The sequence below is a fragment of the Vulpes vulpes genome, chromosome 12 (genome assembly GCF_048418805.1).
Source record: "Vulpes vulpes isolate BD-2025 chromosome 12, VulVul3, whole genome shotgun sequence".
Classification (NCBI taxonomy): domain Eukaryota; kingdom Metazoa; phylum Chordata; class Mammalia; order Carnivora; family Canidae; genus Vulpes; species Vulpes vulpes.
This window is the reverse complement of record NC_132791.1, coordinates 47034323-47050547: the sequence shown is the minus strand read 5'-3', so window position 1 is coordinate 47050547 and position 16225 is coordinate 47034323. Positions and strand designations below refer to the sequence as shown.

Genomic DNA, 16225 nt, shown 5'->3' with positions numbered 1-16225 from the left:
GCACTTCATAAAAATAGTAAAAACCACTGAACTGCATACTTTAAATGGGCAAATCTTATCTCAGTGAAAGAGTTAATGAAATGTAAATTATAAATTATACCTCAACACACCGGACTTTAGAAAAAGCTAATGATAAGACTGCTTGTGGTAGTACCTAAGAAATAAGAAAATACATAGAATAGGATATGGGACGCCTGGGTGGCTCAGCGGTTGGGCGCTTGCCTTCAGCTCAGGTCATGATCCCGGTATTCAGGATTGAGTCTCACATCAGGCTCCCTGTGAGGAGCCTGCTTCTCCTTCTGCCTACATCTCTGCCTCTCTTTCTCTCATTCTGTGTCTCTCATGAATAAATAAATATTAAAAAAAAAGAAAAACAGGATATGATGAGAATTCAGGTATCTGTGAAATATCACAAGTTCACAGAATTTTTTAAAAGAATGTATGTTCAATAACACACATTCAGAGATTTTTTTTAAAAAAATGCTCTGTGCAACCAATGATGCAAAACTAAGAAAAGTCCAGTGTGGAGCCTAGTATGCATGCTCAAGAGGAAAGGGGCAGCCCTGGGAACATGGAGCAGTTGTTATAAAAAGCAGAAGGCTGGAGTTAAAGTCAGAGTGCTTAAGAAGCACCTCAAAAGATCAGTCATCTCCTAACAAAAATCATTAATTACATGCTTATAGAGAATACAAATGGAGTTATTTATGAGCAATTGCTTTAAAGAACTCACAACATGAAATAGACAATGTGTAGCTGGAAGCAATCCAGAATAAGAAAATAAAAATACAGAAGAAAGACAGGGGCTTTGGGTGGCACAGTCAGTTAAGCATCTGATTTGCTTTCACCTCAGGTTGTGATCTCAGGGTCCTGGGATTGAGCCCCCAATCAGGCTTCACACTCATAAGTCCACTTGTAATTCTCTGTCCTCCCCTCAATCATTCTCTAAAATTAGTAAATAAATGTTTAAAAAACAATGGAGAAGACTGAGTTGGGCTATTTCCGGGGCAAACATCACTTTAATAATTGCTGAAAAAGATACCTTAATTCAGCCTAAGTTCATCTACAAAATTAATTTCAAACACTGAAACAGAAAACCCTATAACACACTTATAACCAGATCGACATCTTTTGGAAGAACATGAGCAGAAAGGGCAAGACAGCTGATTGCTGTTTGAACAAAAAAATTCAACAAATAAAGGGTAAACTACAGAAAGAAATAGCATCAAATAAAGTTCAATTTGCTGTCAACATAGGAAAAGCTCTTGAAATCTGGCCCCTTCCTGTGATAATAGAAGAGCTCTTTGCTGAAAAGAAGCAGCCACCTTCTTGAGGCAACAGATAATACAATAAAGATTGTATTCTTATCTATTGAACCTATAGATATTGAAGAAATCAATATTTCTTCAATATTGAAGAAATCAGTCCATAGACCAATGGCTATAGAACCACCTAAAAGAAGACTTTATCTACTGCCCCTGAGGAGTCTTTCTAAAACCTGGTGGTGGTGCTTTGAGCCAATGCTCTGAGAGAAAAAAAGCACTGTATTGCCCACTGAAGTGTTGGTCAGATCTCTTTCTCTCACCCTGAATAGAAAACATGGACCTAGAATGGACTGGATGCTCAGGAACAGTCCTCTTCCTAAGCCTGGAAACTGGCTGTGTCTCAAACACTGCTTACTCTGACATGAGCCCTGGGCAACTTCCAAGATTATGAGGAACTTGGGAGGCTTCCCTTTTATTCCATCCATTTCAAGAATGACTGTCCTGAGTCCCCAGTAAGAGTATCCCACAACCACCACCAACTTGTCAATCTTGGTCATATCTCAAGCATAGTCATATTGCCTTCCTCACTACATTCCTGCAGGGCTTCCATTTCAGCCCTAAGGTGCCAAATCACCCACCACCCATAATGAACCTGCCCTATAGTCAAGAATGCTACAGACACTGAAGTATGAAGTACATCCACACACAGAGATCCAGGAAAATACATTATATTTTGGTTCTGACAAGACCACAGGGCTTCTCTACCAATAAGATCACACCATTTCTGGTGTACACAGTGTCAGTAAGTGGGGAACAGACAAAAAGATGATTGAGTGAATCCATGAGCTCATTGCTATAGATTATAAGGCATTCGGTGGGAAGAGCAGGCATGTGATGTACCTGAGCTGTACAGATGTTGCTAGTAGCCTTGTCTCTCCGGATGTGTTGTTCCCTGGTTTGAAGAGCAAGACGATACACTTCTTTCCCAGTGGCATCTCTGGCCCGAGAATAAAACATCTAGTTAACACACATCATAGCACCAAGGGTGGTCAAAAATGAACCTGTTTCTTTCCTTCCCAGTTTGAAGGGAATCCAGCAAAGCTATGAGGCTGCAGGGCCATAAACAAACAATTCCCAGGACAACCAGGTGGCTCAGCAGTTGAGTGTCTGCCTTAGGCCCAGGGAGTGATCCCAGAGTCCCAGGATCGAGTACCACATCGGGCTCCCAGCATGGAGCCGGCTTCTCCCTCTGCCTGTGTCTCTGCCTCTCTCTCTCTCTCAATGTCTCTCATGAATAAATAAATGAAATCTTTAAAAAAAGAAAAAAAGAAAGAAACAATTCCCAAGCCAGCCACTTCTGAATAGGACTACTAATTTTTAGTATGTACTTTGAGGGAGGAACTGAGATACACAATAAGACGAGCAACCTTGAAAGGAAACTTCCCAGGAATTACTCAAACTAATATAATGATGGTGAATGGTTGATTCAATTTAAAATTAAATTTAGGGAGAATTAAATTTCACTATGAGCTACTTGGTAGACACAGGAAAAAGGGAAATATGTAACAAATGAATAACTTGTGCAGTGGAATCTAAAGCAACTGTACTGCACAAAGAAAAAGAATGTGTTGAATCACTACATTGTACACCTGAAAATAGTATTACACTGAATGTTAACTGGAATTTAAATAAGAACCTATAAAATGAGTGTTAATAATCTTACTTGTCTCTTAAGAAAATTTCCCTCTTTCCTAATACAATTAAGAATTTGGAGAGGGACAGCTGGGTGGAGCAGTCAGTTAAGCAACTAACTCTTGGTTTCAGCTCAGGTTGTGATCTCAGTGTCCTGGGATCAAACCCCGAGTTGTACTACAAGCTCAGAATGGGACTCTGCTTGAGATTCTCTCTCCCCCTTCCTCTGCTCCTCCTACTTGTTCTCTCTCTCTCTCTCAAATAAATAAAACTTTTTTTTAAAAAAAGAATTCGGATAATCAAAATATTTAGCAGTCTTATTTTTTATTTCATCAAGCTATGGGATCCATTTTTCAGAAAGATAAGAAGTTCAGGGATCCCTGGGTGGCGCAGCGGTTTGGCGCCTGCCTTTGGCCCAGGGCAGATCCTGGAGACCCGGGATCGAATCCCACGTCGGGCTCCCGGTGCATGGAGCCTGCTTCTCCCTCTGCCTGTGTCTCTGCCTCTCTCTCTCTCTCTCTGTGTGACTATCATGAATAAATAAAAAATTAAAAAAAAAAAAAGTTCAATATAAAAATTAGCAAACAATAAGTAATATATCAAATTATTTTTAATTAGAAAACTCTGCCTCGGGATTCCTAGGTGGCTCAGCAGTTTAGTGCCTGCCTTCAGCTCAGGGCATGATCCTGGAGTCCCAGGATTGAATCCCATATCGGACTCCTTGCATGGAGCCTGCTTCTCCCTCTGCCTGTGTCCCTGCCTCTCTCTGTGTCTCTCATGAATAAACAAAAACCTAAAAAAGAAAAAAGAAAACTCTGCCTCATCTTGCCTGGTGAAGTCACATCACTAAAAGAAATGAATGTAAGAATACTTGAAGAAACTTAGTTTTACACTAAAAAGTGAGGTACCTCATTATATTATGTGTTAAACTGCATTTGAAAAATTCACATCATTCATTAATATTGACTCTTCACTTAGGCTACTAAGTCCAACTTCTATGGAAGGTCTAAAAGATCTAAATTAACTGAGTAATAATCATGAAAGTCATCTTAAATTCCTAATCTGAGGAAGCATATAAATGAGAAGCACTCAGGGGAAAGGAGAGAAAATGAGTGGAAATATCAGTGAGGGAGACAGAACATGAGACTCCTAACTCTGGGAAACAAAAAAGGGGTGTTGGAAGGGGAGGTGCGGGGTGGATGACTGGGTGATGGACCCTGAGGGGGGCACTTGATGGGATGAGCACTGGGTGTTATGCTGTATGTTGGCAAACTGAACTCCAATAAAAAATAAAATAAAAAATAAAATAAAATGAGAAGCACTCAAGAAAGTACATTTAGAAATTACTAGAATAAATAAGTGGTAGGCCACTAGGAAGTAATGTAGATTATAATGTAAATGTGGTAATCTCTCACTGCGCTTGTCTTTTACCTAACTGTGTGGTATAATGCTTGAGAATGAAAGTGGCTAGATATAAAACACACTTAAAATGATCTGTCTTGGGGATCCCTGGGTGGCTCAGCGGTTTGGCGCCTGCCTTTGGCCCAGGGCGCGATCCTGGAGTCCCGGGATCGAGTCCTGCGTCAGGCTCCTAGCACGGAGCCTGCTTCTCCCTCTGCCTGTGTCTCTGACTCTCTCTCTGTCTATCATGAATAAATAAATAAAATCTTAAAAAAAAAAAAGATCCGTCTCTTAACTCTTTCGTCAACCTAATTAAATTCACTTATATGACTTCAATACAAATACGTTGCAAATTATTGTGCATGGCCCAGAAATTCATAGAAAAATCAACAACTTTTGTGATCAGAAGAAGGAATAGGAAAAACAATAAGCACAGGCAAAGGGCAGAAACATGAGCTGCTTTACCTTGTTACCCCTACCATTCTCCCGGGCATCATCCTCACCAAGCTTTCTCTAACAGCAAAGAAAGCTGCATGTGGTCCACCATAGCCCAGTGGCACTCCAAATCTCTGTGAGCTGCCTAGGGCAATGTCTACCCCAAACTCTCCAGGAGGCTTCAAGATACACAGAGCTAAAAGGTCAGTAGCACAGCAGGCCAGACTCTAGAAAGAACACAAAAGAGAAAGTGCACATGGCTGTGACCCTCCTCAGAGAGCAGTGAGAATGTAGCAAATTATCTCCAATATAAGCAGACAGACAAGGTTCCTTTATATCCTGTGAATTCCATTTTTACACTGATTCATTCAAAAATATTGACTGAGGGGCACCTGGGTGGCTCAGTCGGTTAAGCATCTGACTTCAGCTCAGGTCACAATCTCAGGGTCCTGAGGGCCTGCTTGTCCCTCTCCTTCTGGCCCTCCCTCCCCATGGCTCATGCTCTCTCTCTCTCTCTCAAATAAATCTTTAGAAAAACATTTATTGTGCTTAGTATGTGCCAGGAATTAATGAACAGAATAAACTTGAAAAAAGGAGGCAGAAAGGAGAGAGTTTTACCAGGTGATATAGGTATACAAACTAAGCTGCATCAAAGAATCATAATTCAAAGTTGGGACACACCTCCGTGGACCCCCACATGGAGAGATTTGCCTACCCCCATCTGATGGGCCCTCTCCACAAGCTCTGTGAAGTCTTCCACCTTCCCCTCAGTATCTGGGTACTGGAAGAGCACTCCACTAACATCTTTCCCGCTGAAGTCCATTTCATGGGGCAATTTCAGCTCAATGAGAACTCCATTGTATCTAGAAAGACAGAAGACAAAGAGCAATCATGCTTTTGGTTTTCAAGACAAAATAAAATCCCCTACAATTTATTTTTAGTGATAATAGCAATCATATTCTGTGTCCTCCTTCATTGCCCCCCACCCCCACCTCATCCTGACACACATGCATACCCACCCATCTCACACCTGATTCTTCATTGGTTATAGAGCTTAACATTTCAAGTGCTTCCAACAGTTTGACTTCTGTTTCTGTCTCCCACCCTTACTACTCCCATTCCCCTTTTCCAGCCAGAACTTGCTCCTTAGAGGGTCAGGAACATGGATTCCTAGGACTAAAGAACCAATTCCTACAACTACAGGGCAGTCACCACTTTCAGCAAGGATCAGCATTAAGGGAATGGAAAACCATCAATAAGTCAAAGACAAACATCTTTCTTTTCTTAACCATCCAGCTCCAATCATGCATAGAACACTCCTGAAGGAATGGTGCTATGCGTATGGGAAATATTGCTTGGTTCTCACAAGAAGAAAGCTAATTAACACATTTGCAAGTGATAGTTTTTCTGTGTTTATCTGATTACAGCACTAAAAAAATATAGTATGTTTGCTTTCATCTATATCATACCACATCTAGGTTTTATTTGTTTATTTTTAAAGATTTTATTTATTTATTCACGAGAGACACAGAGAGAGAAGCAGAGACATAGGCAGAGGGAGAAGCAGGCTCCATGCAGGAAGCCTGATGTGGGACTTGATCCCGGGACTCCAGGATCATGCCCTGAGCCCAAGGCAGGTACTCAACCACTGAGCCACCCAGGCATTCCACCACATCTAGGTTTTTATATGGATTCCCTAAACTATGTTTGCAGTACTACACACAAAAAGCTAACAGTTGTGTGAGAATTCCATTTTTTTCCTCTGCTTTTCAAACTTCCCAAAACATTGCTGAAATTATTTTAATATTTTAAATTTTATTTTTACAAAAATAAAACAAACATGGTAATTCAATGTAAAGCAAAGGCAACTAAAGCCACTTCTGTATTCTCTCAATTCTGACACACTTTACTTCCCAGCAACATCTCAGTAAGAAAGTGGGAGGGAAAGTAAAACTCAACAACCTCAATTTAAACCAGGTTCACTTCCAGGCACTTTGGAAGTAAGAAGGATAAAAAACAGATATGAGCATGATATTATCCCTGAGTTCAAAATATGAATGAAATTAATTACTTGGCTCGAGTCTGGACGACAGCTATTGTCTGTGGGTGGCAACGGGGGTCAACAAAAAATCTCTTCCTCTTGTTGTGTCTGTTGAAAAGGAAATCACATTCAAACATGAACGTTAGAGAAATCAACGTATCTTCTAATAATGCAAATCAAGGATGATAGGGGAACTCTGAGCACAGCATAAAAATGTGTCATTAATTCTACTGATCAGAATTCGACTGAAATCCAATTTTCATTGTTTAAAAGAAAATCACAGGCCCAAATAGTCACTTGGGCTAGGATCAGGTGACCAAACTAGGGCTTGATACATATGTGATTATAGTTTCAACCCTCCCCAGGACTATAATCTTAAACTGGTCAGTCTAGAATTTCCTGATAAGCACCAATGAGGTAATTCACCCAATAAAACCATTTTTGTCCCCAAAGGAAAGTAACCTTGCTCTAAATAAACCATAAAAAACCTAGACAAGAACAGTAAACTGTTTCACATTGGCCATAGCAATTTCTTACTAAGGCAACAGAAACAAAAGCAAAAATGAACTACTGGGACTTCATCAAGATAAAGCACTTCCCCTCAGTGAAGGAAATAATCAACAAAACTAAAACGCAACCTACTGAATGGGAGAAGATATTTGTAAATGACCTATATGATAAAGGGTTAGCATCCAAAATATATAAAGAACTTGTAAAACTCAACATCCAAAAAAACAAATAACTCAGTTTAAAATGGGCAGAAGACATTGACATTTTTCCAAAGACATCCCATCCAGATGGCCAACAAACACATGAAAATATGCTCAACATCACTCATCACAGGGGAAATACAAATCAGTACTGTAATGAGATATCACCTCGCACCTGACACAATGGCTAAAATCAACACCACAGGAATCAACAGATCTTGGCAAGCATGTGGAGAAAGGGGAACCCTCTTGCACTGTTGGTGGGAATGCAAACTCTGGAAAACAGCATGGAGTTTCCACAAAAAGCTAGAAACAGAACTACCCTACAATCCAGCAACTGCACTACTAGGTATTTACCCAAAGGATACAAAAATACTTATTCAAAGGGGTACATGGACCCCTGATGTTTATAGCAGCATTATCAACAATATTTCCAAATCATGGTAATTATGGAAACATAATAATGGAAATTATGGAAACAGCTCAAATGTCCACTGATGAAAGGATAAAGATGTGATATATATATTATATATAATCAATATTACTCAGCCATAAAAAAGAATGAAATCTTGCCATTTGCAATAACGTGTATGAAGCTAGAAAGTGTTAAAAAAGAGGCAAACCAGGAAACAGACTCCTAACTACAAGAAACCGAGGAGTCCTAGAGGAAGGTGGATGGTAAGGGGGCTAAATAGATGCAGATTAAGGAGGGCACTTGTGATGAGCACTGGGTACTGTTAAGTGATGAATCACTAAATTCTATACCTAAAACTAATATTATACTGTATGTTAACTAACTGGAATTTAAAAACTTAACTAAATCATCAAAGGTTTAAAAAAAAAAAAAAGAAAAGCCTTTGCTTTCTGCAGCCCTTTGTCACTCCTCTTTACTTGCTAGATGGGATGTTAGGATGCTGCCCGATTCATGAGACTGAATAATGTCAATTAGATCTTCGAATTTACTCAGTTGAATTTTGCTTTTTTTTTAATACTATGCCAACCTCATTTAGCAAAATAAATCTTAAACCGGCTTAAATTTTTAAAAAACATTCTCGCAAATCAAAGCAATAAAAACTTGATTGGACACAAGTAGAAATAAAAAACTAACTCTTGAAATAAAAATATGAGAATGTTACTGCCAAAGAAGCAGTTAGAGATTATCTAAACCAAACATCTTCATTTGATAGAAGATGAAAAGTACTCAGAGAAGTGACATTGGCAGGACCACACAGCTACTAAAGGATCTAAATCCTGGGAGTTTCCTAAAAGTTCGTGATTTCTGGAAACAAAATTGATGGAGATTGTTAAAAAGAAAACCATAAGCACCAAATGTTTCCTAGGCCAGACCCAGTCACCAAACCAAGCCTTAATATCTAAACTAATTGCAGTTTCATGTCCTCTAGAAATGTAGTCTTACCTGTGAGTCAGGAAATTTCTGATAAGCAGAAAGGTAGAAATCTGTCACTGAGGCCTTCTCCATCCAACAGAGGATAGATGAGGTAATCTGCATAATAAGACCCCCTGCTCTTTTGCCTAAGGGAAGGTGATATTGCCTGGAACAAATCTTTTTTTCTTTTGCTTATCATGTTCTTGCCCCACCCTCCTTCCTGTGAAAAAGCTTTCATTTTGTACAACTCTTCAGGGAGCCTTTTTACCTACTAAATGGAATGCTGCCCAATTTATGAATCACTTAATAATAAAGCCAATTAGATCTTCAAATATACTTAGTCGAATTTTGTTTTTTAACAGGATACATAACAGTTGTGTACTATGAGCACATCTGGGTAAAAAGGGGGGGGTCAGGGGAAACACATATACATTTTAATTTCCCAGAAAGATATATAATGACCAGTTAACAGCTTTCTCAGTGGAACAGGACTGAGAAACAGGTTTCACTTCATTATATTCTGTTTTCCCACTCTGAACAGGTATTTTTATAATAAACATAAACTTAATAGAAGATTAGAGTTAGTTAGATAGAAAGGTGATTAATTATCCAAAGCACAATGTTCTTCACAGTGTGAATTTAAAAAAATTGGAAGAGCCACCTCAGCCTAAATGACCTAAGATGGAAACAAAAACATTGCTACATTTTTTCACTTGTTTTTCTGTTTTTTTATTATTATTGGAGTTCAATTTGCCAACATATAGCATAACACCCAGTGCTCATCCCACCAAGTACCCCCCTCAGTGCCCAGTCACCCTAGTCACCCCCACCCCCCACTCTCCTCCCTTTCCACCACCCCTTGTTTGTTTCCCAGAGTTAGGAGTCTCTCATGTTCTGTCTCCCTCTCTGATATTTCCCACTCAATTCTCTCCTTTCCCCTTTATTCCCTTTCACTATTTTTTATATTCCCCTAATGAATGAGACCATATGTTTGTCTTTCTCTGACTGACTTACTTCACGCAGCATAATACCCTCCAGTTCCATCCACGTTGAAGCAAATGGTGGGTATTTGTCATTTCTAATGGCTGAGTAATATTCCATTGTATACATAGACCACATCTTCTTTATCCATTCATCTTTCGATGGACACTGAGGCTCCTTCCACAGTTTGGCTATTGTGGACATTGCTGCTAGAAACATTGGGGCGCAGGTGTCCCGGCGTTTCATTGCATCTGTATCTTTGGGGTAAATTCCCAGCAGTGCAATTGCTGGGTCGTAGGGTAGTTCTACTTTTAACTATTTGAGGAACCTCCACAGTTTTCCAGAGTGGCTGCACCAGTTCACATTCCCACCAACAAAAACACTACTATTTTAAGGAACATTTTCCTAAAGATAAAAAATCACAAGGTTGCTTTTTAAGGGTCACACTAAATGCAGGCCCGAAGGTATGAGAACCAAGAGAGAGGAAGCAAATCAAGCAGTTGCAGAGCTGTAGCTCATTAACTCAAATCAGTAGAGGACAGAACTCCTGAACCTCGGAGCAGAAAGGCCTTGGCTTCTCCAAGTGTGAAGTGGGAGCTCTTAGAGAGGCAGGGGGAGATAAGGTGGACAAGGAGAGAAGATGAACATAACAGCTGGGAGAGGCATTCCTTTTGGCTGTCCAGCCAGGGTCAGGACGCAGGGCCAGGGCCCAGGCTGGGGGCGGGGAGCAGAATCACATGTGGCTGGAAATGTGGAAGCTTCTGTACCTGCCAGGAAGCTTGGGGCTCTCACTCCTGCAATGTTGTGATTTATAAGAGATACATATCCAGTCACTCAGATGACCAAAATACATTTTTTCATAGATATTGAGTCTTCATCCAGTTTTTGGCTCATAGCCCCCAAACTTCCTACTGTGCAGAATATAAAGATATCTTTTTTATGTTAATTAGGTGACTTTTGGGAACCGTTGGTGGATGCAGGGAGCCAAGCACGGGCTGGGAGGGCTGGAACCTAGAGGACCCCTGGCAGGGGAGAAGGTTGAGATCCATTCCATAGCCAGTGGTTTAATCAGTTTGGCCTCAGCTCTGAAGCTGGTTGGAGGAAGGGGTCAGGGCAGAGCAGGGCGGGGCGGTCTTGTCAAACAACGCTGAACCTCTGGAATCTGACGCCAAGTCCAGATAGATTGCCTCAGAATTGAGTTGAATCCTTGGCAGCCCTACTGCTGTGGAAGAATTGTTTGTCAGTCGGGGGCACCTCCGTGCACACATTGGAACTGGTGCCAGAACCGACGGCATACCCCTAAGTCTCTGGAAGCCAAGAAAGAGAGTACCGTGGACGCTCAGGGCCAGAGGCACAAAACCCCAGAGACACACGTGAACATGGGCACATTTCCCAACTGGGTGACATCTACGAGAACTTGACCAGGAAGGTGAACTCAAACATACTTACAAGCAAAGAACAAAGCAACTCAAGGAACTGGAGAACAGTTGTTAACTAGATACCTTGACCCAGCTATTCTACTAGAAATGCATCCTCAGGAAATTATCAGAACTTTTGACGAAATTGATTCTAAAGAGGTAAAACAGTAGCATCAGTAACAAAGATTGTATCGAAGTCAGTGTGTAACAATAGTGGTGAGGTTACATAAACTATGGTATAAAACATTTAAATACAATATACTTCATAAAAGATGGTATTTATCTATTACAATACAGATTGCCAGTTGTTACCCAATATCCATTCTCCCCTTTACCGACAGTAACAGAACCCCAATATGTAGAGGGCAGCAATGTACCCACCCAATAAAAATTGCATTTCCCCAAGTCCCTTGTAGGTAGGGGTGGTCAATAAAGCATAAACTTGCTGAGTTGAAGTTTCCAAAAAACTCTTTCAAAAGGACTTATTTAGCTAGCACCACCCTTTACCCTGCCCCCTTCCTTCTTCCTGGGTGCAGAGGTCATGGTTAGAACCCCAGCAGTCGGTCATCTTGTGACCATGAGGACAAAGGCCTCACACTGAAGATGGCACAGAGGGAAGAGAGTTTGACACTATCTCAGTTCCTGTAACATCCATGAACTTAACACTATGGAAGAGGCAACCCAAATGTTTTTCTTGTGTAATGTTACACGGTAAACATGGTGGCTTTAAAAAGTGGTCACTTTGTTTTCTCAGCTAACTGGTATAACACTACTGTGTGCGTGAGAATATGTGTGTGTGTGTGTGTGTGTGTGTGTGAGCGTTTGTGAAAGAGATGAGTCACTGGGCACTAACAGGACACACTAGAGAATGTCCTTCGCCCTGGGGGCCTCTCACCTGTGGCACAGCTGCATTGCCTCTGCAGCTGCTGTGGCCTCATCCAGCAGGGATGCATTGGCCATGTCCATGCCTGTGATGTCGCACACCATGGTCTGGTAGTTGAGTAAACTCTCCAGTCTCCCCTGAGATACTTCTGGTTGGTATGGAGTATACTGGGTGATCCTGTGAGAGACACAAAAGGCCATGTCCAAACTAACTCCACTATTCAAAAAGGTTCACAAAATGTCTTCATTTCGGAATTCGATACCTGAAAACTGAGTTTGCCTTTTTTGAGAACTGGGAACAAGTAAGCTTCTCTTGAGAGTTGTGTTTCAGTAAGGAAGCTCAGAGTTAAACCATTGTAACAATATTATCTTTTGTTTGGGCACATTCAGTACTTATATTTCTATCTCTTTAAGTTACTTTATAATCTTACACTTCTTTTTTAATAACCTTATTATATCTATGTATTTTATTGTAAGCTGGTTCTTAAAATCCACTTGAGCTTACCTACGGTAATTTAAACAAAAATTTTACTTCCTGTTATCTTTCATCTAGCTAAACGCCTAGCCCAATCACAATTCACAAGGAGGAAAGCAACTAAGAACCTACTATCTAATACTCAAAACTTTTGTTTAATGGGGATCTTTGTTTTATACTAACCAGGAGAAATTCTACGTGCTCCTAGGAAATAAACAGTGGTCTATTAAGAATCCTCACTAACCAGTTACTAAGAGTCTGAAAAGTTAACTCCATAGCGATCAAAATTCAAGGATTCAAATGGTTAGAAGGCAGCATAGACATGAGTTTTAATCTTATATCCTCTAGTTATTAGCCAAAAATATTTCTTCAGGTATTTGAGTTAACCCACTTAGTGCCTTCATCCTTTTTTTCATTCCTTCATTAACTTGTCCTACAAATATTACTACATGCCTACTAAGTGCCAAGAACTAGGATAGGTTCTGCTTGATGACACATCATTAGCAAATGAATAATAACAGTTCCTTATCTCAAGAATATATTGTACTATGGGGAAGAGACAATAAATAAAATCATTTCAGAGTGATACTTTAAAGAAAAGGAAGGTGATACAATAGAGGGTAACTGAGGACTTGTGACACAGCTTTTATCTTTACACCAAGAATCCATTCTGTATCTACCATCAAAGTGTTTCCAATTAGGTCATGCTCCCCCTTGTGATTGATATTGTTTCCTATCTATTGTTTTTGTTCTTCTAAGCCAGAAAAGTATTAGATGTCGGCTTTTTGTGTCTCTCCCCCCCTGCCCCATTTTTTCAAGCCCTATCCCTTTCTCTCTTGCTCTAGTAATCATATGCAGGCTATTTCCATCCTTTATTTCTTTTTTTGAAAGGTTTGAAATCAATACTTCATATGTTGGAGGGGGAATGGGTGGGGGAACATGCCTTACTAAGCAGTACAATCTTTGAAATAATTTTCCCAAAACTTGTATATGTATAATTGTGTGTGTGTGTGTGTGTGTGTGTGTGTACAGCAGACACTTTTTGCTTCAGTTAACTCCTTGAACAGCTTGACTTAGCAACTGTAAATCAATTTGCCAAATTCTAAGTGGGTGATGAACTGGAATGAATGAGGCACACAATACATGTTAAAAACAAAGTAGAAAAGGAATCCAAATAGAAATGGGGTCACACAAAAGGCATAGACAAGGAGCAAATGTCACCTCACATCAGATAAGACTTTCACATGCAGCATAGCCTGACACCAGAAAGACATGCTTAGATTGCCTGGCTAACATGAAACTTTGATTTTACTCAGTCGTTATTTTACAAATAGACACACAAACTTGCACATGCACACAGCATATGCTTATTAGCTAGCCCATCCAATGAATGGGGAAGATTCAGCATACCCTTAGACATAGAATATACAATAGGAATAGAAAGAGCAGTGCTCCAAAGAATTCATCACAACACTGAATATTGAAAAATGAGTAACAAAAAAAAGCAACAAAACCAAGTGTCCACTGAAAAGAGAATGATTAAATAGAAGTTATGCATGCATAATACTGCATTTATTGAAAATGATGTATAAAAGAATAATTCCTGCCATGGAGATGCTCTGGATATATATTTTTTAAAAATATAGTGTGAAATACCATGATCCCATTTTTGTAAATTTGTAAAAACAAATGAACCAAAGTGTAAATAGTTTTTCTCTGGGTGGTACAATTAACAGTAATTTTACTTTCTATTTTTATTGTATTCTTAAAAGACCTCAGCTACCATTTATTAACCATTTTCTGTGTCAGGAACTTATTTTTAGCCATTTTTGCTGATTATCTTACACTAGTTTATTGTAAAAAGTTGGAAAACACATAACTGTCGAGAAAATAAAATCACCTATTTTTCCTAAACTCCGAGATAACAATTATGATTTACATGTATTTCTTTTTTTATATATAAAGATTATATTTATTTATTTGACAGACCAAGAAAACACAAGCAGGAGAAGCGGAGGGAGCTGTGCAGGGAGCATGACATGGGGCTGGATCCCAGGACCCTGAGATCATGACCTGAGCCCAAAGCAGATGCTTAACTGATGAGCCACCCAGGCGCCCCCATGCATTTCTTTCCAATTTTTTTTCTTTTTCTATTTTATGACAGGCACACTCAAGTATGCTACCCATCTTTCTGTTGTGCTGTCTGTCCCTTGTTGATTTGTGACTTTATAATTCTTTTTTTCCTCCAGCTTTACTGAGATAATCAACAAAACTGTATATATTTAAAGTGTACAGGGGCACCTGGGTGGCTTACTCAGTAGAGCATCTGACTCTTGTCTCAGGGTGGTGAGTTCAAGCCCCACTTTGGGTATGGAGCCTACTTAAAAAATTAAAAAAGTGTACAATATAATGATTTGTGTACATATTTTGTTAGATGATTACCACAAATGAGCTAATTAACTTACTGTTTTCTACATCACAGTCATATTCATATTTAAAATAATCTTATACTCGATGTAAAGTTTTTTGCCTGATTTTGTTAACATTATGCCATGGACAATTTCTAGTAACTTTAATATTGTTCAACAACACAATTTCTTTTTTTTAAGATTTTATTTATTGAGAGAGAGAGAGAGAGGGAGAGGCAGAGGCAGAGACACAGGCAGAGGGAGAAGCAGGCTCCATGCAGGGAACCTGACAGACTCAATCCCAGGTATCCAGGATCACACCCTGGGCTGCAGGCGGCGCTAAACTGCTGCGCCATCCGGGCTGCCCAACAACACAATTTTAATTATTATGTGGTATTAAATCATTTTACTTACTATTCTTCCTCCACCTAGATCCCCAAACAAACTAGTTTCTCTTCCTGAATATTCTTATTCCTTCTCAAAAGGTATTCTGCCAATTTACAAGGTAGAAACTGAGGTTTTTTGAGCCCAAATAATGATCAATTACCATTAGTCTTCCTTCCAATGTCCCATTTCCACTGCTTTTTCTTTTTCTTTTTTTTTTTTTTTTTTGATTTTATTTATTCATGAGAGAGAGATAGAGGGAGACAGAGAGACAGACAGAGACACAGGCAGAGGGAGAAGCAGGGTCCATGCAGGGAGCCCAACATGGGACTTGATCCTGGGACTCCAGGATCACACCCTGGGCCAAAGGCAGGCGCCAAAACACTGAGCCACCCGAGTGTCCTGTCCACTGCTTTTTCTTTGTTGCCTTACTGCCCTAGTTAGTGCTGTGCTTAAAATAGGAACATACTGAATATCTATGGTGCAGATGTGTTTAGTATTTGACTTCCCTGCTTAATGGAGATGGCACCCTATTACCTGCAGGAAAAAACCCCCTAACCTCCCAAGCACAGTCCTCCATACCTGAGACCACACTGTTCCTTTGATAATAAATTTGAGATTTAATATTCTCTTCCCTTGCTCAGCCTTTCTCACCTTGCTCAACACTTTCATAAGCCCAAACTTAGACTGATCCTAATTAGCCCTACTAAGGATAGATTTTTATAACTGTTTTCTTGCAAAAATAAATA

At 39.8% G+C, this 16225-nt stretch overlaps 1 protein-coding gene across 1 annotated transcript in view; it reads right to left on the bottom strand.

Annotated features, from left to right (window-relative positions):
* Nucleotides 1-16225, bottom strand: part of GLDC (glycine decarboxylase) — a 91471-nt gene that overhangs the window by 52596 nt on the left and 22650 nt on the right. The window contains exons 4-8 of the mRNA XM_072728399.1: nt 12223-12387; nt 6862-6939; nt 5506-5653; nt 4821-5017; nt 2163-2259 (exon numbers count right to left, since the gene is read on the bottom strand). Coding sequence (XP_072584500.1) covers nt 2163-2259; nt 4821-5017; nt 5506-5653; nt 6862-6939; nt 12223-12387 — 685 coding nt within the window. The remainder of the gene's footprint in view (nt 1-2162; nt 2260-4820; nt 5018-5505; nt 5654-6861; nt 6940-12222; nt 12388-16225) is intronic.